General features: G+C 48.4%; 2 protein-coding genes across 5 annotated transcripts in view; one reads left to right on the top strand and one right to left on the bottom strand.

Moving 5' to 3' along the window:
- Window positions 1-10,218, top strand: part of LDAH (lipid droplet associated hydrolase) — a 130,699-nt gene extending 120,481 nt beyond the window's left edge. Inside the window, exons 7-8 of one of the 4 annotated variants that reach the window (XR_004251275.2) lie at window positions 6,924-7,180; window positions 9,090-10,218. Coding sequence is in view for 1 of the 4 variants with exons in the window: in XM_032172343.2 (XP_032028234.1) it covers window positions 6,924-7,115 (192 nt within the window). In the remaining 3 variants the exon portion in view is untranslated. Of the gene's footprint in view, window positions 1-6,923 lie in introns of all 4 variants that reach the window. The other 3 variants (XR_004251273.2, XR_009209340.1, XM_032172343.2) reach the window with 3 other exon arrangements.
- A 12,281-nt stretch (window positions 10,219-22,499) lies between these two features.
- GDF7 (growth differentiation factor 7) lies at window positions 22,500-26,702 on the bottom strand. The gene is made up of 2 exons (XM_032172342.2): window positions 26,321-26,702; window positions 22,500-23,461 (listed from the first exon to the last, which is right to left on the bottom strand). Exons 1-2 carry the CDS (start codon window positions 26,700-26,702, stop codon window positions 22,500-22,502), a joined length of 1,344 nt encoding a protein of 447 aa, XP_032028233.1.
- Window positions 26,703-26,828: the final 126 nt, after the last annotated feature.

Below are 26,828 nucleotides of genomic sequence, written 5' to 3'. Positions count from 1 at the left end.
CTCCAGGTCTCCTTTATAAGGAAAAGTAGGTTTTATTATAAAAGTGGAAGTATAGAATCCACTCTAGGAGCTGACTGTTAGTGGCGGCTTGAGGATAGGGATGTGCTTCACTGTTTATTTGGTTCCGACTTATCTTCTACCCCATCTGTCTTTCTCTACAATCATGCTGGGGAATACGACATGTACATTTTTTAGATAAGGACTAAGTATATGGTAAAACAACTTTGCTTTCGATTTTTAAAAATGTTTAATACTTATATATTTTCTGAGCCTATGTCAAAAGCAACTTATCAGAATAAATATATTTTCTCAAAGGCTAATGTAAGGTCATGTGGATTCTTTTTCCTTGACCAGGGCACAGCTCCCACGCCACCCCACCCCACCATTGCCCAGTGTGTGTCGAGGAGCTCCCTTTGTCCTCACCTGTAAAGCAGCAGCCTTTAAGAGTGCCCACTATGTGTAAAGCACTTGATACACTTTGTTTTCCAGTCCTCAGCACTAGCCCACTGGTAACTAGTTCTGCCTTACTTTACAGATGAATAAGCAGGCACAGGGAAGCTAAGTAACTGGTCTGGGCTCACAGCACCAATAAATGGCAGAACCAAGATTCCAGTCCAGGTGGATATGGCTCAGGGACCTGTACAGTCTTAACACTGCACTCACTGCACTACGCTCTTCCTGGCTGCATAAGGAGCTTGAGTAGTTTCACAAATTACTTTAGAATAATATAAATACAATTATTTTACCACACTGTGATATAAAGACATTATGAGAAGCCCTTTCACTCTCAGCATGACACCCCCAGAAATGCCATTTACCACCCTGCTCAGGCCTGCACTATATCACAAAACAGGCAGCCCACAAATTGACTGCCCGAAGTAGTCTGTGCCGAGGGCTCATCAAGCTGGATTTCTCGTTGGAAACATTTCAAGTTGTATTGATGAGATATCGTTTGTACCAAACTTGACTTCGTGGTGAATTATGATTTAAAGAGCTTCTAAAATTCAGTTTATCCATAAGGTTAATGCCAACAACAAATATATATATATATATATATATATATGCAAAAAATATATATATATATATATGCAAAAAATATATATATATATGCAAAACTTTCATTTTATTAGCCCTTTTATTCCTATAATGCCTGTAGTCCTACTGTCCTATTGAATAGACAGAAATAATTCAGATAGAGATTTTTATGTGTGGCTTTTAAAATTTTTATTATTTTAAGATGTTGCTGTGTCATTGAAAGTGAGTTTTGTTATTAGCTAAATCATAAGATGCTTCTAATATTTATTTGTTCTTACTATAAATCCTCTATTAGTAATGCATAAAAGCACACAACTCCAAATGTATACTAAAACAAAGCTTTGTTCACGTTCACTCCCTCAGGGCAGAATTTGGGTTTTCCTGCTTTGGGGTCCTGTAGGGCTTTGTCCATACCTCTGTCTGCCTGTTGTATTTAAGAGCCGGTTTATACAGGCCTGTTCTCTCGCCTAGTCTGTGAGCTGCTCCAGGACAGAGACCATCTTACACACTTCTTAACATCAGCCACTTAGCCCAGTACCAGATATGGGATGGATTCAGAGTCATTTTTGGTGGAGCTCATTTTAATCTATCAGCTTCAGCAATTCACTGTCCAAAAGTACCGTTTGTAGACCTCCCAGAAAGTGGAGGGGAGAAAAACCACACAGAAGAAAAGACAGATGTGGGGACAAGCTGCCACAACCTGCAGGGATATTTTAGGAGGGCCCTGTCTCCTTAGGCGCACACTAAACAGTTAAAGGGAAGTTCATCTATAAGCACAGAGACCATAGTAACCATAAATCCACTTTCCAGCAGAAAACTCAGGAGGAAAAGCCAAAGCGTGGTTCTGGGGAATCAAAATCTAGAACTGAAAAAAAGTTAAATTTTGTGCTTAATAGAAAACAACAGATTACTTAACATGACAATTTGGAAACAGAAAAATTTCTATCTCAATAATGTATACTTTTTATCAATTCTCATGAGTACCAAAACAAGTGCTAAGGAGAAATAAACTACAGGAAATAATTTATTTTCTTCTAAACCTTTGAAAGTAAACATCCTGGCCGGGCGCGGTGGCTCACGCTTGTAATCCCAGCACTTTGGGAGGCCGAGGCGGGCGGATCACGAGGTCAGGAGATCGAGACCACGGTGAAACCCCGTCTCTACTAAAAAATACAAAAAATTAGCCGGGCGTGGTGGCGGGTGCCTGTAGTCCCAGCTACTCAGAGAGGCTGAGTCAGGAGAATGGCGTGAACCCGGGAGGGGGAGCTTGCAGTGAGCCGAGATTGCGCCACTGCACTCCAGCCTGGGCGACAGAGCGAGACTCCGTCTCAAAAAAAAAAAAAAAAAAAAAAAAAAAGAAAGTAAACATCCTGCTGATTGCCTGTGATTCTTTGTTAACAATTCCAGTACTTTCATGGCAGTTATCACCCCCATGACACACAGTGCCTCAGAAAAGCTACATAGACTGTGAGAAGGCTTTCAATAAAGGTAGTCGGGAAGGCTGGGTGTTGTGGCTCATGCCTGTAATTTCAGTACTTTGTGAGGCAGAGGTGCGTGGATCACTTGAGCCCAGGAGTTGGAGACTAGCCTGGGAAACACAGGGAGACCTCGTCTCTACAAAAAAAAATTAAAAATTAGCTGAGCATGGTGGCATGCGCTTGTGGTTCCAGCTACCCTGGAAGCTGAGGTGCAAGGGTCACTTGAGCTCAGGAGGTCAAGGCTCCAGTGAGCTGAGATCACACCACTGCACTCTAGGCTGGGCCCAGAGTAAGACTATCTCAAAATAAATAAGTAAATAAAAATAAAGGTGGCTGTGTTAGCTCCTGTTGACAACTCTCACACTCTATTAGTTTTCATATCCAGTTTAAGGCCTGCCAGTTGTCAGGTTTTATGTTTTTATAACGGGTCTATTTACTGGAATTGTAAATAGTAGCAAAAGGTACAGGTTAGGAATGTTGTCTGTGGATTTGTAGCCCAGCTCTTCAACACAAAATTGCTTGAAATAAGCAGGTTAATCTTGCTAAGCCTCAATTTCCTTTTCTGTAAAATATAGATACAATACTTAGAGTATTGTTGTGAGGATACAACGAGATAATACATAGACAGTGCTTACTCAGACTGGCACAGATCCTGGCCATTGCTTTCGGCCCATCGGTTCGTCATGGTGCATTGCAATTCATTTTTACATACCAATAAATAAAGAGTATGCACTGTTAACCACTATGTTTTTGGTGTCCAGTTGTTTCTCTTTCTTTCTACTTCACCCCTCCTCCTCCATCCCCCGCCAGTGCCACCACACACTCCATACTTTCTCATTTTCCTGTTCAGGGCTGCAGGTGCAGAGTCCTCTGGTCAGATCTATTGCCTGTGACTTATAATTTATAGGGAAAAGGAAGTATCTCAAGCCAGTGTGTGTAAAGGCATTAGATAACCACGTGTTTTACTTGTAAGCCAAGACTTTCATAGGAAACTGTTGAGAGAATATACAGCCTGAAAAAGAACTTGTGAAAGAAAACAAAATTTTAAAAAACGTGAGCCCACCCCCATCATTGGTTAGGCGTTTAACCAAATGGGGCCCACTTCAAACGGTTAAGGATTGTAGAGAATCGAGAAATAAAATCAGATAAGCATACGGGAGGTCTAGACTCCTCACTGTTCTGCTGTCTTGAACACTGACACCTCAACCTTTGTTGAGGTTCCTAGCACATGCCTTGGACAGCGTATGCCCCATAATTACTTGGACATATTTGTCTCTTGATACCCTGAGGTGGGTGTTGGGTCCCTTAATCCATGTTGATCACCCCTGCTCAAATCACTGCCTTAACTGCATGTACGGGGATGGTGTTTGCTCAGTGCTGAGGGCTCATCAAGCTGGACTTCTCATTGGAAACATTTCAAGTTGTAATTGCATCACAGAAAAGTAAATGGTACGTTCTTCATGGAAACAGTCTTTGAAATGTCAGACAGAAAGCAACAGCGGTGCATACAGTGACACTCTTCTTGTCAAGGAGACTGTATTAGATGAGGTCTTTTCTATCTGGCTTTCCTTTGAGCTGACTGCCATTATTATAGGACATCACACTGTAGCTTGTACTGGAGTGAGGGTCCTAGAGTAGCTTTCTCAGAGTCCAGGGATCTTGAGGCCAGAGCGTGACTTGCAGCAGAGGAACAGACCTGACGGGTACGAACCCAAGTCTGACTTTCCAGATTTCTCAGCAGTGTTCCCTGCTCTGAGGAAGTGCTGAGTAACTGCATAGCAACCGTTCCCTATCCTATTTCCTGAATACAATCGAAAAGATTGCTCGTGGTAAGTGTAGGGAGTAGCTTAGAGACAGCCTAATATTATCACTACTATTGGTAGATAATTAATACCTGCAAATAGTTTGTACTCTTGACAGAATTTCAAGGCAAAGCTATAGCAGGGTAGTTGCTGAGAGATCCGGGGAAACGTGTTTTTCTACTACTGGACAGAATAGTCTCCCACTGGTTGTGAAGTTGCAGCATTTTAGAGCTATAGAAAGAGCTGAGACCAGGAGGAAGAACTGCTAGGCAACTGCTAGGCTCTCATATTCTCTAGGAAGCAAAAGAAGTTCTTACTCTGCTAAGAACCATGGCAAAATGAATTTTGGCTTCAGGGGCTTTGGAATGCCCAGAAATGGTTGGAGTGAGGAAAAGTAGGAGAATGTGAAGGATGAATTAAGTGATAAATCTGTAAGTTGCAGGTCCTCTGCGGCTTGCAAAACTGGAACCCCAGGTAACAACCAAGAAAATCTCCATGAAGCTGGAATACTATGGAGTCATAAAAAAGGATGAGTTCATGTCCTTTGCAGGGACATGGATGAAGCTGGAAACCATCATTCTCAGCAAACTGACACAGGAACAGAAAACCAGACACGGCATGTTCTCACTCATAAGTGGGAGTTGAACAATGAGAACACATGGACACAGGGAGGGGAACATCACACACTGGGGACTATTGGGGGCTGGGGGCTGGGGAGGGATAGCATTAGGAGAAATACGTAATGTAGATGACAGGTTGATGGGTACAGCAAACCACCATGGCACGTGTATACCTATGTAACAAACCTGCACGCTCTGCATGTGTCCCAGAATTTGAAGTATAATTTAAAAAAAAAAAAAAGGAAACCCCCATGAAGCGATTCAGAGTAAGTCTGCCACTTGAGGTTTACTTGTTCATAATTTACTCTTTGGAGTACTACGTTAAATTTTTTCCTCTATAAAGTGTTTTTAACTAACCATCTCTTTAAATATTTGTTAAGGCATCATGTTATTGTAATAAAGGCCATTGTTTTTGTAAGATCAGTCTCATTTGTCCCATATTCAGGTCATGGATTTAATAATTGATACACTAAAACTATCCAGTAGGCAATAACGCCTATTTCCCCGCACTCTCCTCCCCCACCACTTGATCCCCTCCAATCTCTCTTCCTGTTGTGGCCAGAGTGGTTTTCCTGACATAGGGACCTGAGCATGTCACTTCATTGTGCAGTCTTTTTTGGCTTGTGGACTTCGAGATAAAGTGCAACCTCCTTGGCATGCATAGAAGATGCTGTCCATGACCTCATCCCTCTCTGCCTCTCCAGTCTTATCTCCCACCACCCTATATTCCAGCCATGTGGAATTCCAGTTCCCCACACATGCCATTCTCTTTCAAGCTTTGGTTTGCTTGGTCTTCTCCCCACAGTGTGCTCCCCCAGCTTGAAGACTCAACTCAGGCATCAATTCTGGGGAATCTTTCCTGCCCACTACTTCTGACCAGCTGCGCCTCACTTCAGCTCTCAAATTGTCTTGTGTACATGGAGTCCCCTTCTCCCCTTCCCCAAGACTGTCCTATCTCTATTTTCCAGGTTCCTAATACAAAGTAGGTGCTCCATTTGTATTTGCTGAACAAAGGAATGAGTAAGCAATTCAGTGTCTGAGTGAAGGAGCACATTTGGTATATTAGGGAAGCTGCAAGTGACTACAGCTGGCCAACTAGGGGCTGGAGCTGGGCACAGCTCTTTCTTTCAGTGATACAGAGGTCAAAGGATCCTTAAGATTTAGTACTTGGTTTTTGTAGACATTGCCACTATCTATCCTTCTGAATATAAGATGTTGCTTTGTTGCCTTTATTTTTAGAACTAACAGAACTAGAACATAGCAGTTTTTCAGTGAAACACAGCAGCCTAGAGCAATATATACATATATATATATATATATCACATGCGGGTTTAGGTAGATATCCATTCAGGGTCTTGGTAATGCCACAGAGGAGGCTCTGTCTCCATTCAGCTGCTTGCTGTCAACTGAAGTATGATTATTGCACTTCCCCACTGAATCAACATACAGGCTGCATAGAGCCTTTTCTTAGAAATGTCATAAACTCTCTCAGGATTCTGATCACATTTCATCAGCTACATTGGAAAGCCTGAGTCTATCTGATCCGTATTTGTATTCATTCAACAAATACATCCCATATGACTACCATGTGGCTATTTGGAAACAACTAAGTTTATTAACTGGTCACTAGTCATTCGGTGACTATGTCTCAATAATTCTCTTCGTCATCCTCACTGGCCTTCATTCCAGTGTCCATCCCAACCTCAGTACACAAAACTTTCCTGGTAAGTCCTTTCAGTGAATTATGAGGGATCTATCACACAAGAGTCTCCCAGCATGGGATCTTCCCACCAAATTCTTCTAAGTGCACTCCTGTACATCGTGAAGCCTTGATGCCTTGAGAGAGCCACACTCTGGAGAGAGCTTGGGGACTAGCTCCCAGGGCCAGGCATAGGTGCTGTCCTCAGAGCACTGCCAGCTGCTGGTGTCATATCTGTGTCGGGAAGGGAACATGTTTTCTAATAAAATGTTTTTGTCTTGTATTTCAGCTTACATTTTATTATGGTACTATAGATCCTTGGTGTCCAAAAGAGTACTATGAAGACATTAAGAAGGATTTTCCAGAAGGAGACATTCGACTCTGTAAGAAAAACATACCTCATGCTTTCATCACCCATTTTAACCAGGAAATGGCAGACATGATTGCTGACTCCCTAAAGGATGACCTGTCCAAAATGTAAATTGGCCTGAGGAACAAGCCCCCACTGCCAGTACATGGAGGCAGTTGGTGTACTAGACTTAGCAGGTAAATGTTTAATTTTGAAGACTGATATTAGAAATGAAGAAAGTGAGAACCTTTGTCTTACAAACCAACTCTCAGCTCGCCATGTTACAGGCTGAAGTAAACACAGTTGATGGATCATTCCATAGGTTTAACCATACATTTTCCAAGACTCGGGGAACACAGTGATCTACACAGAGTCTCGTGTTTGCACAAGATGCCCAGTGGCACCATATGGTTTATTTTGGTAGGCAGGATCTTTGCAGATGAAAAAAAAATCTACATGTACTTGATTTTAATTGAGTTACATTGTAGAATAGGCTCTTCTGGAGGAAATTATGAAATACCTACTAGAAAATGTAAAAGAAATCAGTGAATGTTAAGAGTATAGTTAGATATGTGAAGTGTATGAGACTATAACAAGGATACACTCATGTCCCAGGAGCAGGAAGTGAACCTGGGTCTCCTGTAAGACAGAAGATGAAGATGAGCCCAGACTAACTTAGCACAGATCTTGGCTGAGATCATCAGTGTGACGTCTAATGTACCTGCACTAGACAGAGAATAAAGTTCACCAGACATTACTCTGGTCAGCTAACCAGATAAAGAGTTGTTGAAGGACCCCAACTGTGCCTCCTGCCACAGGGCAATTAGCAAGTTCTATGCTGAGCCTCAGTCCGCCAGGTTATAAGCTCCCTGTAGGCTCCTCCTCTCCAGAGCCAGGTTGGAGAGGCACTGGGCTGTCCCAAAGCAGGCTTGGATGTGCCAACGTGCAGTTGCTCCTTCTGTAATTCTTGCACTAAAAATCCATTTAAGACCATCAATGAGCCAAATAGTGTGCTAGCCATTGAGGATAGAGTTCTTAGCTACTTAATGATTCTTTTCTTCTGGAAATCTTCTATTGAATAATTTTTAAAAGCATCTTTTAAACTGCTGAGTAAAACATTACCATACATTCGTTCTCCATTTCTGCATTAACTTCATTTGCTAGAAAGAAATTATTTTGTTAATGAACCAAACCCAGCCATTAAGCTATGTGAATTCACCTTCTCTAGACACATTGAGGTCTGGCAGAGAAGACACATGTTCCCTGGCCTAGATTGGGCTGACAATATTGCTGCCTCCCCTAAATTGACTCGATCTTGAGAACCACATACTGCGGTGACAGTTGATGATGCATCAGAAATAATTCCTTTTTCTCCTAGAGGAAATCCCTCATGGCATTATCATTCCCTAAGGACAATGAGATGTCCCTCCCCTCAAATCCTAAAGCCCCCTGATGAAAGATTCAGCTCTGATTTGCTGCCAACTTATTGGTAAGTGCTGAATGAGTTACTGTGCTTTGGCATAGCTTCTACATCACAGCAAGTGACTTCTCAGAGGGGAAAAGCCAAGCTCCAGACAAGGAGTGCTATTAGCCCAAGGGGTAGAGCTAATAGATACATAGGCCATAAGCACAGGGCTGTACACAGAGCCTTTATTGGCATCTGCATGAGAGGCCTAGAAATCGGATGTTAGAAGCTAGGAATCATGGCTCTGAGTGCCTTGCATACAGGAGATACTAATACTAAATCAAGGCAGGTAAACAATACTGGGTAAATCATAACCTACCAGAATAAAGAGTAACATTCAGAGCTTTTCTTTTACTGTTAACTTAAACATTACTCCATATTTCAAAAGTCTGCATGTATGAAATTGTGTCTTATTTCTGATTTTTAGAGCCTAAGAAAGATACTGGTTCTTAATTCCTATTTATCATCTGAACACCAAATGAATTTTTGAAATAAATGTTTTACCAGCATTTCTGACCTTGTCTGGCCTGATGTCTGTGTTGGGGAAGAGCGTACAATTTGAGCAGTTCTCCTGAGTTAGACTCGGCTCAAAGTGTCTCTTTTAAAGTGAAAAGCCACCTTTCTCATTGCTTTTTTCATAGGTGGAAGAATCAGATTTCAAGAGACTGAAGTTCATTCTGTTTCATTAGGGATTAGACTAAAATGGACAAACAGTGGATGAAATCCATTTTCCAGAAGCAGCTCTGCCTGTATTTCCCAGTCAACCACATGGATGGTCTTTGTGAAAGTTTTAACTTCCTGCAGTTACCTAGTGCTCAGCGATTGAGCCTTGACCACGCCCATGTTTGTTCCTAGTCTGTTCTGAGCCATAAGAATCTCCACAAGCCCTCTGTGGCTTGTGCGGCCTGATGTCCATGGCCACCAAGGGCCTCTCACCATACGCTTCTCCACTCAACCTTTGGAGAGACAGGGACCACCAAAGGCTTGATCTTTCTTCATCCTACATTATATTTGAAACAAAAACAAGCTGGGTGTCATAGCTCACATCTGTGATCCCAGCACTTTGGGAGGACGAGCTGGGAAGATCGCTTGAGGCTAGGAGTTTGAGACCAGCCTGTGCAAAAAATGAGACCTCTGTGTCTAGAATAATTTTTAAAAAAGAGAAAAAAAAAAAATTTCAGATTGAAGGAGACTAAAGAGACATGACAATTGGACACATCTGATTCTGAATTGGATGTTTTTGTTATAAAAGGCATTGTTGGGACAATTTGCACAACTTGAATGAGGTCTGAAGATTAGCTGCGAGTAAGATGCCACTGTTAATTTTCTGATTTAAGTGGTTGTACTGGGGAGAAGTAAGAGAGTGTCCTTGTTTGTACTGGAGACACACTGAGGTATCTGGGCGTGAGGGGCATCATGTCTGTTTACTGTCACATGGTTGAGGGGGAAATAATGTTCTTTGTACTTGCAGATTTTTTGGAAGTTTGAGATGTTTTAGAATTTGTAAAAATAATTATTTTTAAAACCCCACCATGCTATCTCCTGCATCTATGTCTCATTGCTTCTTTTCCAAAAAGGCTATTTCCTCCTGTATGCAGTAAATGAAGACCTGGGTTCAAATCCCAGATCTGTCATTTGTTAGGTTTGTGACATAAGACTTCACCTCCCTGAGTCCCCCAGCTCCTCATTTTTTTAATGGAGATAAAATGAGGTCATGCGTATAGCATTTAGTACATTGCCTGGCATATGGTAGATGCTCTATAAAATGGTACCTAAAGGAGGATAGCAAACTTGTTTTTCCTTTTTTCCTCTCATTTCTCTTCTCTTTAGTATAGTAGAGGACCCTGTGGTATCTCAGTCCCTGCACTGTTTCACCAGGCTTGTAACTTGATTCTAGCGGTCAACATTTGGGCTCTTACGCAGGGATAACACTTGCTCACCTGGCTCAGCTTTCTGGCCTCAGCCCATGCAGGCCTCCCTGCACACAGCCCAGGATGTTCTAACAGTCGGTTTAGAAAAGATGCAGGAAGCAAAGCATTTCTTAGATGGCATGAGACATCTTCATCCCTGGCCTTCTCTTGCAGAAGAGAAGAGGTGAGGATATATTTGGGCTGCTCCTTCCCTTGGGGGTGGGCCTTAAGGAGAGGTTGGAGGCTGGGACTGAGTGTGCTCTGTGAACAACACATCTGTGGGACCTTGAATGAAGCTCTTCTGCAGGAGTGCTGAGGACAGCAAAGCTCATATGAGTGTTCTTCTAATCACTTTTTAAGAGGACTGAGATTCCTGCCTGTTCCCCATACAGACATGGGTAAGTGATCACATTGGCCCAGGTGAGGAGCGTCTGTGGGACATGGGTCTGGCCCCTCCCACCATGCTGAAGGCATCTCTAGAGCAAGACTGGTGTCACTGAGTGTGATGCTGGGTGAGCATCCTCAGAGCACGAACAAGGGCCAGAGAAAGCTCTGCGTGGTTCTATGGTTCTATAAAGGGTTCTATAAAGAGAAAGCTCTTGGAAGAGAGAAGAGGATGAGGTTGCCCCTAGTCCTAGAAGGACAGGTAGAACTTGGATAGGTGGTTTGGAATAGATGAGAGCTAATCCAGATAAGGAGTCTGCTGCTCACCCCTGCACCTTCACAGTGTCTCACTTAGGCCTCCCAATCTTGTAATGTTCTGACTATGCCCATTATATAGATTACCACTGAAGTGCCTTGCTAAGGACCTCACAGTTAGTAGATGACAGAGCTAGGATTCTGCTGTAGTTGCACATGTCCTCCAAAGTTCATGTGTTAGAAACTTAATCCCCCATGCAACTATTGGGAGGTGGGTCCTAATAGGAAGTGTCTGAGTCATGAGGGCCCTTCCCTCCTGAATGGATTAATGCCAGTGATAAAAATGCACGATATTAGGCTGCAAGTTTGATCTCGTTCTCTCATGCTCTCTTGCCCTTCCACCTTCTGCCAGGGAGGATGCAGCCCAAAGGTCCTCACCAGATGCCAGCCCCTCAATCTTGGACTTTCCAGCCTCCAGAGCTGTAAGAAATAAATCTCTTCTTTATAAATTACCCAGTCTCTGATATTCCATTATAGCAACAGAAAATGAACTAAGCCAGATTCCAATTCAGGCCTCTACTCCAGAGCCACCACTTTATCCTCTTTTTCCACTGCATCATGCTGCCTCCTGGAGGCCACAGTGGGCAAGCCTAGCAAAAGTGGAGAGCTGGGAAAGAGAGTCATACAAAGGGCAAACGAGGACCTGACTGACAGAAGAAGTGAAGAGTAGATAGTTGGTAACAAATGAGTAGTTTTAAAAGAATGAAAGCTATAACAGAGACCAGTTTTCAGAGGGCAAAAAACGCATCAGGCAGTGGATTGAGAGAAAGCAAGCCCACATGCTGGGAGTCAGTGCTGTGGTTGCAGCCACATGGCTGGCACCTCTGCAACTCTTCCATAGCCACCTGGTCTTATGCCAGGCACGGGAGCTTCCTGTGGACTCCTCTGTACAGGAATCCTGCTCCAGCTTTAATAATGCCCATCTTCTACCCCACCCCATGAGATGTGGCCCAAAATACCAAATGCTTCTGCCTCCCAGAGCAGTCCTTCCCACCCTTCCATGCCCTGCCAGTCTTCATGACCCCTGGCCTGGCCTGTGTCTACTGAATGACTTATCATTGCTGTGGGATTGTGTCTCTGCAGTCTGCTCCACCCTGCCTCCACCAACACCCCTTCTCTCAGGAGAGTCCTAGAAGATGGCCTTCTGTCTTAGTCATCTCTGTACTGTCAGGGCATATCAAATATGGCCTGCTACACAGGGCAGTCTATAAATTTTGTTAACTAAATTAATAAAAAGTTTCTACCATACCTAATAGGCAAGCTATGAAAAAGTGCAGTTCTCACATTGGGTCAGACTACCAGCAAATCACATCTCAGGGCCTCTTCATCTTAAAACTGACACATCAGTGGGAGTGCAGACATGGACACTTACTCTTTTATCCTTTCAGTGTTTCCCCAGCAGAGCTGTGCACAACTGGGTCAGATAGATTCAAGGATGTCTGAATCCTTGCAGACTGTTTTTGTCTGGCACTGGGGGACTGCAAGGAAGCAAGGCCACTATCCCTTGTGTCCCATTCATCTTGTCTGATATGGCTGCAACTGTTACTTTCATTCTTCTACAATTAGAAAACCTCTGGAGTTTGGGTATTAGCAACTACCAAATATGTAGTTTATTATTTGCTGAGCACTAACCCCGCACAGCACCCCAAGTGGGAATTACAGCAACAATACACACAACTGTGCTCTGGGATAATCGAGCATTTTCATTTTGTGTTGCATTCCTCAAACATTCTGGCAAAGGGGCCTGTGTTGACCTCCCCACATTGGGACAGATTTCCTTGCTGGGTAAGTCTATGGGAAAATTCCTCTTCCCTGGGATGAGAATGTGACCCTGTGACTGGGCGTCCATTACAGCCAGGCAGTGCGGTGCACCTGCAGGGTCTCCCCCCCTCGCAGAGGGACTAGAATCCTGCCTCTGCAAATCCACCCAGCTCAGGCTCTGCAGAACATCTGGGCTTCCTCCTACGGCCACTGCGAAGGGCTGCGCACCTGCATGTGATTAGGACTCGGCAGACACCCACAGCCTACAGGGCTGCATGCTGGTGGCACATCACAGTAGACAAGTTTCTCCCCAGATCATTGTCCTTTCTGAGCATATGAGTCACAGGGTTCCTAGGGCACAAGAGCACATGCATCCATGACCACGTTGGGCACCACCCTCAATGGAACAGCAGTTGGAGGCATCTTTGCCTTGGCCTGCTTGGAAATGAGCAGGCATCAGAGGCAGATCCAGGACCTGACAGGACCAGGGAAGGAGTGGAGAAGTCAATCTTAGTCACTTTTACCATTAGTCATGGACGGGCCTTTTAGATTTGCTCTTATCAGTGTCTGGGAAATTGGATTTTAAATGCCACCCCTGACTTTCCTTTCTCCCTGTAACTACACTGCTGAATGTGTACTCTAACCATAGAGTGCTGTGGTAGGTCAAATGGAGACTGAAAAATAAGAAAATGAAAAATGGACCAAAGATGCTTATAAACAAAGCATGACAAGACATTCCAGTTTTCGATGGCAGGGTTGTAGAACTTACACGTTGATTGTACCTGCCAAATGAGCTAGTTGAAAGGGGAACACGATTTTTCTTCCAAAGAAGAGACTCCTTTATTTAGTAATATGAAATTGAGTAGTGAAAAGAAAGCAGGCTTTCTTGATCTTTCACCAGAGAGAGAAAGTCACATGATCACAGGGACCTGCATTAACAAACTGGGATACTGAATGCACTATGAACATGGGCTGCCATCACTGACGAAAAGGTGAGTCACTCCAGCAGGCTCCATATCCCAAAAGAGGTAATCCTGGTAACAGTCACTAATAATGCCAAGTCCCTGTCGACTTCCTACAATTCCTGCTCTGTCATTAGTCCTCTCTCAGAAATATTTAAGGAACACATGAAATAGATTTCTCCATCTGTAGGCAAAAGTCAGGTGTGAGAGCTGGGATAGCAACAGAACGTTGTGTGGTTGATCCTGTCCTGCTGCATCCTTCATGGTGTCACCGAGCACAGGCTTTTGTGCTTGTCTCAAAGAGTACTGGGCAAAAAAAAGGCCTGTCGAATTTGCTGTAGGACCTTATTGGATTCTGTGACATATGTAATTGGCCTTGCAGAGGAAGCGGCTTCCATGGGACTTTATGCCTTGGGATTTCAGAGACTTAACTGTGCAGCCTCCAGGTGGGGAGGGCTCACGCTTTCTGGAGTGAGACAGGTCCTGCAGCAGCCTGAGATGTATAAACACAGAAAACCTGTCCACCCGAACTGCATTTGGAATGACCGTGCTCACTGTACACATTATCCTGCTCATTTCCCAAAGAGAAAATGTTTTCCACTGCATTTTGGCCTCCTTTCCTGAACCCAAGCTTGATGTTTTTTACCTTGCTCTGCAGTGACTTCATGCCGTGTGAGGCTGTGTGCGGCAGCATCCTATACAGTTTCATACCAGTCACCAAGACCCCCATGCCAGAGGCCCCCAGCCTCACACCTGATCTGACAATACAGGGGAATGATCGGCACAAAGGCAAGTGGAGCCAGGCCTGCTATGTCACTCCCACTGTTAAAATGCAGTCCGTCCTAATGCCTCAATAGCTGGTCGCTATTCTATTCTATTAATGAGGACTACAGTAACACAGAAAGGCTGAGTAACAAAAGCTGAAAATGTTTTCCTTTAGAGACCAGTCATGAGCGGTTTTATGAATAAAATATTTAATCAACTTATCTGTACAAAATATTAAAATGGTTAATGAAGAGTATACAAGCATGTTTAACAAATATATACTGCTATATAATAGTTAAGAAAAATAGAGATTGCTGTTTTACATGTCATTTACATTTCACTATGTACAATCTATTTAAATTTGAGAATACATATACACATAGGTTTCTACCAGCCCTGGGAGGGCTCCCTGCTAGCTGGCCTGGGCATCGGCAACACTTCACAATGTCAGCTTGCATTGCCCAAATAAACACCCAGGCCAGGCAGCAAGGACACAGCCCAGCCTGCAAGCCTCGGAGTTCTGCTCTGGCTACACCAGTAGGAAGACTGCTGACGAAGGAGATTTCAGTTTGCCTTAAATGAGTTTTTAATGTCCCCCCCACACCCCAATCTGCTTACTCCCAAGCCAAGCTAAGAAAAAGTGGGTGTCACTGCAAAGCGAAAGGATTTCTATCCCCTCACCAAAATAATTATTTTTCTCTTTAGCTGCTGAGGAAATGGCATGTTATTGAGCCTTGATGGCATTACCGGCACTTTGAGTTTTACCGTTTCCTTAAAATCACAGTACTGGAATCAGATGAAATTTGCTTTTTAAGCTGCAGGCCACTCGTCATGTGCAGAATTCTGCTGCCCACCCAAGGCCTGCTTAAACAGCATCGTTTTGTAAGCTGGTACGGGAGCTCTGCAACAACCTTCACAGAGAAAGGATCTGCTGCTTTATTTGTATACAAAAAGAAAAAGGCTTAGTCCAAACTTTTCAGAATCCCCTATTGTCATCTGCTGAAAGGGCAAGTTGTAGTTAGCATGTTAATCCTTGTAAAAAAAAAAAAATGCATTAACTTTTCATTTAGGGTGAAATGCTTCCAGCTAAAAGACCTAAAGTGACTCAATTATAATTCTTTGTCCAAGAAAATATAAAAGCTGTTTGCATTACAGTGTAAAGTGAAATACAAAAATAAAATTATTCTAAGGATGCTCATGTTTAATCCATGATTTATCCAAGGCAGAGAATGCCAGAGAATTCCTCTCTTGAGAATCTCTGTTCCTGGCTTAGAACACTTGAGTATTTCCCCGCCAGAAAACACATCTTATCCTGAGCTTTCTTTCTCACTGAACTGCATCATCATTTTCTAAACAGAATGCTGAAGGGCTGACTTTGAGTCTGACAGGCCCTGACCCAGGAAATGAGCCCTGCTTGTGGGCAGCCCCTTCCTCAAGCCAGCCTACTTACCCTAAGCCCAGCTGCTGCTGCTGCTGCTGCTGCTGCCCCAGGCCAGGGGAGGATCCAGGACACGTGCATTGTCTGGCCTTGGCAGCCCTCAGTCACTCAGAGATAAAAAGGTGCAGGCAAGGGGAGGCCCTCAACACACCTGGTCACTGCTTTTCAGACTCCTTCACCAAAAAATCCAGGCATGGGCTGCCCATAGCCCATGAGAGGTCTCCCCAGGATGACCTGTGAGTACTAAAAAACAGAGAAAAGGTGTGTGCAGTTGCACCAGCTCACCAGCTTCGGTGCTGTCCCTTCCCATGTTGCAGCTCAGGAAATGTCCTCGAGGGAAGTTTTGCCCCGTGTGCTTCGGATTTGTTCCTGTTTCCTTCTAATTCAGCAGGATGCCTGTGAACGAACCTTACTGGGAAGTCTCGCTTTGGTCAGCCATAGTTCTAGATTCTGGCAGCCAAAGGTCTGGGCAGGAGCTAGATGCAGAACTGGGTGTGGCTGTTGCCACTGCTGGTCAGATGGAGCAGTGCAGGTATTCTGCAGAGAAGACAGCCACTTGCCCACGTCCTGCCGGGCCAAATCTCCAGCCCCCACTACGTAGCACTCCTGTTGGCCCACAGCACAAAAGGTAATGAAACAGGAATGCAGATGCAAAGCAGCTGGCCACGCCCTGACCGCTCTGTACCACTCTGCCAAAAGTGGCCTGGGTGTGACAGTCAGAAGCTTCTCCTTGTTTTTCTAGACAGTTTATTTCAGCATCTCCTTACTGACGTAGAAAAGGGATTAAAAGTTTCTGTAATACAGCTTCTATCAGGTGGCCCTCTCTGTAGTGAAGCATTTCTAAACTAGCAGAAGGAAGTTCATCTCACAAAAAAAGAGTGAAACTGTACTTCTTATATCGTCACACCAAGCTGTCCTGCCGACAAATTCACCTGACTGTACAGAAACACCTCTCTCCGGAAGTTTCTGTGACCGCTGCAGCCCCCTTGCCATTGTCAGGGAAACGTGTGAGAGAAACCAGCCCTTTCTGTTGTCACAGACACATGCACACCATGCACAGATGCTAGAAGAGGCCTGCAAGCTCTGCAGAGGCAGTAGGAAGTGGACCACCGCATGCTGCTCTGCTGCTCTAAGGGCATATTTTGCTTTTTCAGAAACTGTGAGCATAACTTAAAACTCAGTGTGATTTTTCAGTGACTTCACACCCACTTTTCAATGACCACCCATCCTGGGTTGCTCTGCTGTAATTGCTCCTGCCGCCATGAAGCACCAGCCCAAACTTTGCCCAGCCAAAGTCCTGTCGCCAAGTTGCAGGCCACAAGCCAAGCTCTGCTTAAGGTGGGTACCTGCAGGTCATGGGCAGACAGCACTCCTGAATGATGATCAGAGCTCATGTGGCAACTTCTAGGCCCTCAGTCACCCCTCTGATTCACTAGGCCAACTTTCAGCCCTCTCCCTGCAGTCTGTGTCCACCAGGTGTCTCCTCAGGCTAGGACGGTGGCCCTCCTGAAAAAACAGGCTTCTTTCACCACAGCCTCACTCAGTTACTATTTGTGATGCACTAAGGTGTGCACACAGATTAAAGTCCAGAACAGCAGAGGGAGGAAGACAGCTCTGTTGCAGCCTACATGGTCAGGAGGTTCCAGGTACAAGATGCCTAGCTGTCTGAAAACTTAGAAATAAACAGCTTTTTGGGTCTTCCCTTCTGGTGCTTCTTTATGTTAACTTCTCCAGACCATAAAAAGGAAGAGAGAGACGAGCTCTTCTGATGCTACCCCAGGGTCACTCCCCTGGGAAGCTGCAAGGGGACCTCAGAGCCAGACATGGGCATGGTGGTGAGGAGGGGGTGGGGACCCAAGGAGTCCATTCTGGGACAGTCCTGCCTGCCTCGTCCAGGGCTTCTGGGATAGTCCCAGGCCCCTGTTTGGGTGACCAACCAGGCACAGCCTTGCCTTTACTCTTCTGCCTGCAGAGGCCCCAGCAGCAGGTAGAGCCCTTCCCAGCACTAGGTCTCTCAGACAGTCTCAGCTTGAGTGTGGCTCTGCCCACCCCACTGAGCACAGGAGGAACTGCAGCTAGATGGTCAGTGCCCTCAGCCAGCTCCTGGCTCTGGGTAGCCAAACCCCACCCTAAAGGTGCGGGCCTTCCCCGCACCTACCTCAGCCCAGGGGAATTCAAAGCACATCCATGAGGCACCTATTAAGGATAGGAGTAAAAGGGACACACGCATACCCATGCACACGCACAGGCAAGAGCTGTGAAACCGGTAAGATGAGGCTCTGGGACTGGGATTGGGAGAGGACTTTCTCCAGGAGCCATCACATTTGCTCTGCCTTCAAGCTGTCTGAGTGGGTTTTGGGGCAAGGTAAAATCCTAGAACCTTGGAACTGGAAAGGGCGTCATTTTACAGGGCAGAAGATGAAGCTCCAGCAGGGAGGTGACTGCCCATAACTTGCCTCAGATGTCTCTCAGGAGACGCCTTGTGGTGCCCTGGCCCCTGAATGGCCTCCCCTGGCGGGCGCAGTCCATGCTGTGGGAGCAGCTGCCTCTGGGCACTCGGAAGCCCACAGTGGGCTCTGACTGGTGCAGCTCAAATATACCATCCACCAGAGGGATCTAGTTTCCACTCGCCCAAAGTTTGGCTGCTGGATTCGCTCGGCAGCTTCCTCTCTTCCCTTCCCAATCCAGACATTTTCTGAGGGGTAAGCGCAGGCCCAAACTCCTTCTGCTAGACTGCCGCTTTCAGAGCCTCGCTCCCTCCGGCTCACTGCACGATCTGACTCAGGCCTCTTGGCCTATGGCCCACTGACGGCCAGGGGCAGGCCTGTCTCCCTGAGATGACAGGTTCTCATGAGAATCAGCGAGGCCCAGTGATTCTCCCTTCCTGCCACTGGATTTCCTGGAGACCAGATTCAAGCACAGGAAAAGTCTGACCTTATCTGTGCACAAGCTGCTCTTGGAAAGAACATAATTTTTCTCCCTGCTCTAAGAAGAAAATCAGTCTACAAATCCTAGTTGTTTTCTGCTGTGAGTTTAAATGAAATTGCCAACAGCAAATACAATGTGTAGGGATTGAATTACACTCCCTCCTGTTCCATCCACGGGATTACCGGTACTCTCTTCAGTACCCAAGGTGAGGCGCCCACTCCTGCCGACACCATGACAGCTGCCAGGGATAAGTGAGTGCCCTAGGCTTCGTGGAGTCTGGATTCTCCTATCACACAATCCATACCTCATATCATTGCCAGGAGAGTATGGTGAAGGGGAGCATGGATACAATGACTGAGCATAGCTCAAGCCTGGCTTCCCCAAGCTAAGATGGCAAAGCCTGCCACCTTCTCTGGAAGACCCAGTGCAGCTGTTTGGAAAGTCAGAATTCAACAAGGCAAGTGTGTTTGGGCATCAGTGGAAATGCCCGTCTGCCAGTGTGGGTGATCCTCCTTAAGACGAAAGCCCTGGCTTCAAGCAGCAGTGATCAGGCCATCTTTGTGTTTGACAGACCCAGCACCAGCCCCCCTTGGGCCCCAGCTGGCCTACCCCGAGCTCCCTAAGTAGGGATGCCAAATCCTACTCACTAGCAGGAAATCGTGGTTCAAATGATGTCAATTAGTAGTGCACAATTCTCCCAACAAAACGGAAAATTCTGTTTAGGAGGGAGACTTTGGTGATCTCAGGTTGGGGTTGAGGGGACAGCCTTTACTCACAGTCTTGACATGCTTTCTCCCTGCCTGTCAGTTCTCCCATCCATGGTGACTGGAGATTCCAGCTGGGGGTTGCAACAGAGAAGCTGGGTTCATGCCAGTCACCCAGGCCTGTCCCCTGCTACCTGGAAGACAGAGAGCTCAGGGTGCTACTACCAACTGTGCTGGCGGAACACTTTTTCTCCACGTCTCAGCAATGCTAGTTAAACCACATCTTAGCAGCAAAAAGCCATCTGCCCCACATGTATTGGCCCTTTGTTGTCATTTCTACAAAGTGAAATGGATCCTCTGCATTCACCTAGTGAATGGACTGAGATGCCAGAGGGCTGGGCAGAGTGGCCCCTGGGGGCTTCACCTGCTCCAGAGGAAATCTGGGAAGCATTCCTTTCATCCAGTAAACAAAGAGCACGCTGAGGGTATGGGGCCATGGAAGGAACAGTCACTGTCCAAGGACAACACCCCTTCCCCCAGGTGCCACCTGAACTCAAGATGCAGGAAGGTACCTACTTCCCACACCACTCACAATACATCTCGTTAGAAGGAGGTCATCAGAAGGAAAGAGGGGAAATTGACAGTTTTTTTCCCTACCATAAAAAGGCCAGGCTAAATCAAGACATTTCTGCCCAAAAAATTGTTCTTACTAGTCACTAAAAAAGTATCAAAATGTTTGCTTTTATCCAAAGATATTAAATACCCTAGACTTTCTTCAAAATAACATTTAACTGTACTTTATCATTAACTTCCTTTCTAAACCTTCTAATACTACAACTTTTAACACTTTAGTGCTTTTTTTTATATAATTCTTCATTATGATAAGCTTCATTTAAAAAATGAGAGTGAGGCATCTCTGGCAAAATCCACAGATTTAGGGACCATCTTTGCCCAGTCACTAAAATAAGATGGAATTGTACCAGAGCAGCCACTTTGGGATATTTTTAAAAATTTTAACCTGAAGAGACTGTTCATGTTCTTGTTATTTCTAGCTACTCATACAGCCACAGAATATAAATTCACATAATAGGAGGGGGGGAATCTTAATTTTAAGAGTAATTTACACGTGTACTTTTTTTCTTCTGGGAGAATTTTACAGGATGAAAACCGATTCAGGTACGGCTCCTAAGTAAATTAGCTGTATCTAAATCGTAAGTCTGTCTTCTCTCTCTCAAGAGTGTAATCACTGAGAATCAAAATGTGTATGAATTGTCCTGCATCCAACACACGGTGGAATTAATGCTCCCCAGGACTCTGAAGGGGAAAGTCCTGCACAACATCACACAGATGCACCGGGAGGGCTGCGGGGCTTTTCTAAGAAGCCCTCACCCCAGACAGCTGGAGTCCAACTAGTTTCCCTCTCCCAACCTATTGACAAAAAGCCGCAAAGGATTCCCAGGCATAAACAAATCAAATCAAACAGTGAAGGCTGAATGTTCGAACTCACTTTTACATGCCTAGAAAATCCTCCCATCAATAAGACCCTTTGGGGCAAAATATGGGAACTGGGGGATATTCCACCTCTGCTCCCCCACACCAAGGCCCTGCCCTTCCAAGGGCACAGCAGCCAAGCCAGGGAGCCGATGAGGGGAAGGGGCAGACCTTCCCCCTGCTCTAAAGATCTGGGTTGTGAGTTGAAGTCTGACAAAAGCACTTTTAAGTGGCTTCACTTCCCGTTATTATCACACTGCCAAAAACTACAGCAACAACACAGCGAAAGCAGGTAAAAAGCGGAGGCCGACTTACTTGGTAACTAGCACAAGCCCGCCTACCTGGCTGACAAGCCGCAGTCCTCCGCTGGAGTGGGCCCCAGGACACCTCCTTGCCTTTCAAGCCCTGAGAGCCTCTTCCCTGGCTTCTTAGGAAAACCTCCTGGCAGGTCTCTAGGAAAAGCAGTAGCTCCCCTCCCCCAACCCCACCTTCCCCATGCCCGGCCATTGCACTAACTTCCTCCTGAGCCACTCAAGGCATGGCTATCACCTCCCCCTGACCAACTGGGGAGCTTCCGATCCTGGCAGATCCTATCCCACCCCAATATCCTGTTAGATCAGACTCAGCCGTTTAAAAGAAAAATATCCTTTCCACCTTCCAGAACATTTCCAATTGGAATTGATTTTAAAAAGGGGGGGCGGGCCGGGGGGGGAGGGGGCGGTACCGACCTTTGCAGAAATCTGGGAAGCTCCACAACACCTACTTTCAGACAAAACTTCCCTTTCAGAAATGAAGGAGGGGCACGTTAAATTTTAAAAGTTAAAAAAGAAAGATGCTTTTTGCAGCAGTTCCGGAGTAAACGGCCCCATGCAACACAAACCCTCGGAAAGGGCATTACAGCCTTGCAGTGGGTCACGGAGTGCACCACGCGGCGCTCAGCCCCCCAGGGAAGCGACGCCCCACACTGGGCCAGAAACAAAAAGGAGTGAGATAAAACATGTTCGAGTACCCCTTTGGTTCTCCCATTCTGGAGCTCCCAATTTCCTAACCCGTTGCTACCTGATTTTCCTGCCTGTTACTGCAACATCAGCACAAACACCTTCCTCTCCCCAAATGGGGGCAGTGGGCGCCATGGTTATCTGTTTGCAAAATACACAAGGCTTTGACACTCGGGACCGGCAGGTCATCTCTTCCCAAGGCTTTCACATACTGCCCCCGGTAAATATGTGCGTGACTGCACGAGTGTGTGTGAGTGTGAACGTGTGCTCTCCCTCCTTCGAGAGGGCGCTGGGTCACATCGGACATGAACCCACGCTCGGTGACAGGCTGGCCCGCTGCTGCTCATCAGCTGGGGATCCTCGGCCGCGTGGCTGCCCCCTCCCCGGCCCGCGCGCTACCTGCAGCCGCAGGCCTCCACCACCATGTCCTCATATTGCTTGTAGACAACGTTGTTGGCGGCGTCGATGTAGAGGATGCTGATGGGGCTGAGGCGTGCGGGCACACAGCAGGAGGCCGGGGCCGCGTCTGGCGCCATGGAGTTGAGCAGAGTCTGAATGATGGCGTGGTTGGTGGGCTCGAGGTGCGAACGCAGAGGGAAGTCACAAAGGCCCTCGCAGTGGTACGCCTCATAGTCCAGCGGCGCGATGATCCAGTCGTCCCAGCCGAGCTCCTTGAAGTCCACGTGCAGCGGCTTGCGGCTGCAGCGGCTCCGGCCCCTGCGCCCGTGGCCCCGGCCCGCGCCCCCGCCGCTGCCCTGCGCTGTCCGCGTCCCGGCCAAGGCCGTCCTCCTCCGTCTGCGGCCGCCAATGACTGCCCTTGGCGACCCGGTGCCGGTTCCTGGGTCGGGCGGCTGCTCTGAGGCCAGAGCGGCCCCGAGTGCGCGGGCCTGGGCGCGGATCTCTCGGAATAAGCTCTCTTTCCTCTGCGTGCGGGAGGAAACGACTAGCAGCGCGCGCTCCTCTGCCGCAGAGCCCCCTCCGCCCGGCCAGCCGAAGCCCAGCCGCCGCAGTGCCAACGGGCTCCGCACCGGGCCTGCCACTGCGCGCAGCAAGAGGCAGAACGCGCGGGGGGGGCGCGGTTCACGACGGTGGCGCCTCATGGCGTCCGCCACGTCGAACGCCTCCCAGCGCTGACCGACTACGGGCTCAGCTGCCCGCGAGTACAGCAGGCGTGGAGCTCGGGCGGCGCCTGGGCACGTGGACAGCAGCAGCAACGGCGGAGATGTCCAGCTGCCTGGGCCCGGCTCTGGAGATCCCCGGCGCAGCACGCGCAGCTCGGCACCCACCACCTCGTCTGCGTCGTTAAGGCTGGACACGTCGAACAGGAAGCTCTGGCCTGTTTCGGCTGCCGATTCGTCTGCGGGGGACCGGCAGGGACAGAAAGAAAGAGCTGAGTAAGAGCGAATCCTGCACATTGTCAGCGCCGGGCCTCCTAACAGCAAATGGCCCAGCTGTCCTCGATGTGGGAGCGAGGCCTGTTGGAGCCAGCGCCCGACTCCGCGTCTCTGCCCCAGCCTGAACGCTGCCAGCCTGGCCCAGAGCAGCGGATGCCTTCGCCCGGGCTATCAGAACCGAGCTTTGGTTTAGCAAGCCAAAAGTCCCAACACGCCAACAACCCATGGTCACTGCATATCCCTGAGCCGCGGGACCAGGAGCGCACCCCTACACCCAAGCAAGACAAGGACTGAAGGCTGCTACAGTTCCGCGGCCTGACCCAGAGCCGCGGGCCAGAATCCGAGATCAGAGTTCGGGGCTGGGGTGAAAAGAAGTCGTGCACCCCCTCCTGAGGTCCTGGGCCTTAAGGAGACTTACCGTTATTGCTCTGCTGATCCCCCAGGAGAGCCGAGAGTCCTGGCTGTGCGAAAACGGAAAATTCCTGTCTCCTGAAAACTATTCTGCTACCTCTGTTCCCCCAACCCAGCCTGGACATCCTCGCTGGCCACCGTCTCCCATGCAGGCTGGGGCTCGGCGATTCGTCCAGGAGAATTCGTCTGCACGGCCGCAGAGACCCTCTAGTCCAACCTCGCTCTGCTGAAGGGGAACTGAGGCCCAGGTAGGGGCCAGGCTCGCCCAAGGTCTCAGGTCTTGCAACAATGGGCGCTGCTGCTCGCGATTGCAACCCCAAACGCACCTCCTCCCGGTGCTCCCGCGGCCTCTGAGGGAGGGGGAAAGGCAGTAAAGGAACACAAGGAACCTCCCGAAGGGGTGCGGGGCATCCCGGAATGACCTTGCTGCAGTGAGGGCAGCGTCCCGAACGAGGTCTCGCTTCCAGGAGCCGCCTGTCTGTCCCTTCGCGGGCTCATTCTTCCCTCTGTAGTGACTTAACTCGGGCTTAGGGGTTTTATTTCCAGTGTGGACACTCTTTTTTTTTTTTTTTCCTTTTTGGGCTCAGAAAAAAAAAAGTTTAAAATTCCACCACGCAGCAGATAAGGAGCTCCCTTTGAAGGGGGTCATATGGTTTCGTTTTGCCCCTAAACTCGGAGACACTATGCAGGTTCCCCCCACCACTGGGGATTTGCTCACCAGCCGCGAACGTCAGGCCTTGATACCTGAGGTCCTAGTTCTATCCCTATCAATGGCTTCTGGGGACCTCAAGCAGCCCTGTCCCAAGGTGAGACTCAGGGTGGAGAGGGAGGCCGGAGAGGCACACTGGGGCCGCACGAGGAGCACTTTCTCTGAGATTCCCTGCAGATCCTCTGCCTCTCCCTGCTCACCAGCCCTGCCACTCTGTTTCCCCCAAGAGGGAGGAGGGAGAGGAGGCCTCTCAGGCTCAGCCAGCCAAGCTGAGCGCCCCAGAAAGGATTTATCTCCTGTCTGAGACCATGGTAGAACTAGCTCAACCTTAAGAAGACTCTGGTGCCTGTGCCCACTTAGAGCCCAGCACACCCCCCTTCTCCTGCAGCCTGGGAGCCTACAGGGCACCCTTCAGTCTAGACCCGTCCCTGTCCCTGTGCACCAGAACTAGGGCTTCCTGTAAGTATCCCAGCATCCAGCCCAGGGGCCATGTCAGGCCGTCAGAGAAGGCTTGATAGTTCTAACCGAACCATAGGGCCATTTGGGTATTGGGTACCAAGATTTCCAGGTACCAAAAATAAGGCAGTCTATGCTAGGCACTGGGCATGTGCTGGCGGGGATGGATGACCTGGTCACTGCAAGGCCTCTGCCTGCCTTCCCAGGCTAGGACCTGAGGTATGCTGACCGTCAGTGGCTCCCAAGCAGGGCTGCCTCAGCCCCACCCGCTCACTTCCCAGCCCTATTCGCCTTTCTTTCCCTCCTGCCCTCCATGCTGGGTCTCCGGCTGGATAGAATTAAGGCCGAAATTACTTGCATTTCCGCCTGAAATTAGGTAAATTTTCTCTATCTGTCTGCTTTAATGATTTCAATGGAGATTAATAAAATCCAGATGACATACAGCAGCCACACCACAGCCTCACCTACATCTTATCTTTGGAAGGCCCAGGGTAGAACAAGGTGGGGTGCTTGGTCTAAGAGAGGCCTGCATTCCTGCAGGGTCCCCAACAGGCCTCTCCTCCCCACACCACTATGATCTTTGACCTCTGGCTTTCCCAGGGGCCCAGCACCAGACACAGGCACCCATAGCTACACACGTCACACACATACAAACCACCACCACCCAGACCAACCTGCTGAGCAGGGTACTCCTCATACCTGGTGATGCCACCAGCCTCTCCAGGGCCATTTACTTTAGTCTGATACCTGCCTCTGCCCTAGTTTTCCCTGGGCTTCCCCCAGTTTGTGTGGCCCCCAGGAGACTGGAAGCTGCAGAAATTGCTGCAAGGAAGCAGCCATCACCCTCACCACTGTGCAGTCCCTCTCGGTGTGACTCCCGGGAACACAACTCTTGCCCTCCTTTCTTCTCTAAGGGCTCCGAGGCCACTCCAGACCATTCCCCAAGACGCGAATCTTGGCCTCCGCCTGCGTCCTCGAGGGGACCAGCCGGCCTGCAAGGCCAGGGAGACCTGGGAGAGGGACCAGTCAGCCCTCTGGGACTGGCCCCGGGAGCTGCCGCGACTCTCGCCACAGTCCAGGTGCAGCGGGCTGGAGAGTGTTGGCCTCGGCGAAGTTTCTTTCTATCACCTGAGGGTGGGCCGCAAGGGGCCGCAGCTCCAAATGTAACGGAGCTGCGGCACGGCTCCGGGGCTGATCTCAGCCCAGGACCTGACGGGATGGGCGGGCACAGAAGAGGCGTAAGTACCTTGGGTCGCCTGGTCTGTGAAGCCGGTGATCGTGTCCGCGCGACCATGGCCCGAGGCGGAGACAGCGGCTGCCCCGGCCGGAGCCCTCCCGGCCAGGCTCCGGTAAAGCGACATCATGAAGTGGTGCGGCACCACCGAGCCGTTCCTGAAGCCGGAGCCCGCGGCGCGGCGCGCGGCGCGGGCCCGGGGAACCGCGGCGGCCGGGACAGTCGCGGCGCCCGCAGCCTGGGCAAGAGTCCGCTCGCCGCCGCCGCCGCCCCCCGGGCTCCGGACCGGCCCAACCCCCGCCGCTCGCAGCACAGCGGCCGCTTCCAGCCCGTCGCGGGGGCGGCAGGCGCTCAGCAGCCAGAGGCACAGCGCGGCGGCGGCGTTCAGGTCCATGGGATCCGTGGGCTGGGCGGGCGGGCGGCGCGGGCTCCGTGGCTCCGGGAAGTCCCCCAGCGCCTTTTGAACATAGTGTTTAATAATGGGGGAAGTGTGCGCGGCCAGCCGCGGCCCCCCCTCCTG

Source organism: Hylobates moloch, unplaced genomic scaffold (assembly GCF_009828535.3).
Source record: "Hylobates moloch isolate HMO894 unplaced genomic scaffold, HMol_V3 SCAFFOLD_13, whole genome shotgun sequence".
NCBI lineage: Eukaryota > Metazoa > Chordata > Mammalia > Primates > Hylobatidae > Hylobates > Hylobates moloch.
The sequence above is the reverse complement of the archived record's forward strand: the minus strand, read 5'-3'. Positions and strand labels throughout refer to the sequence as shown.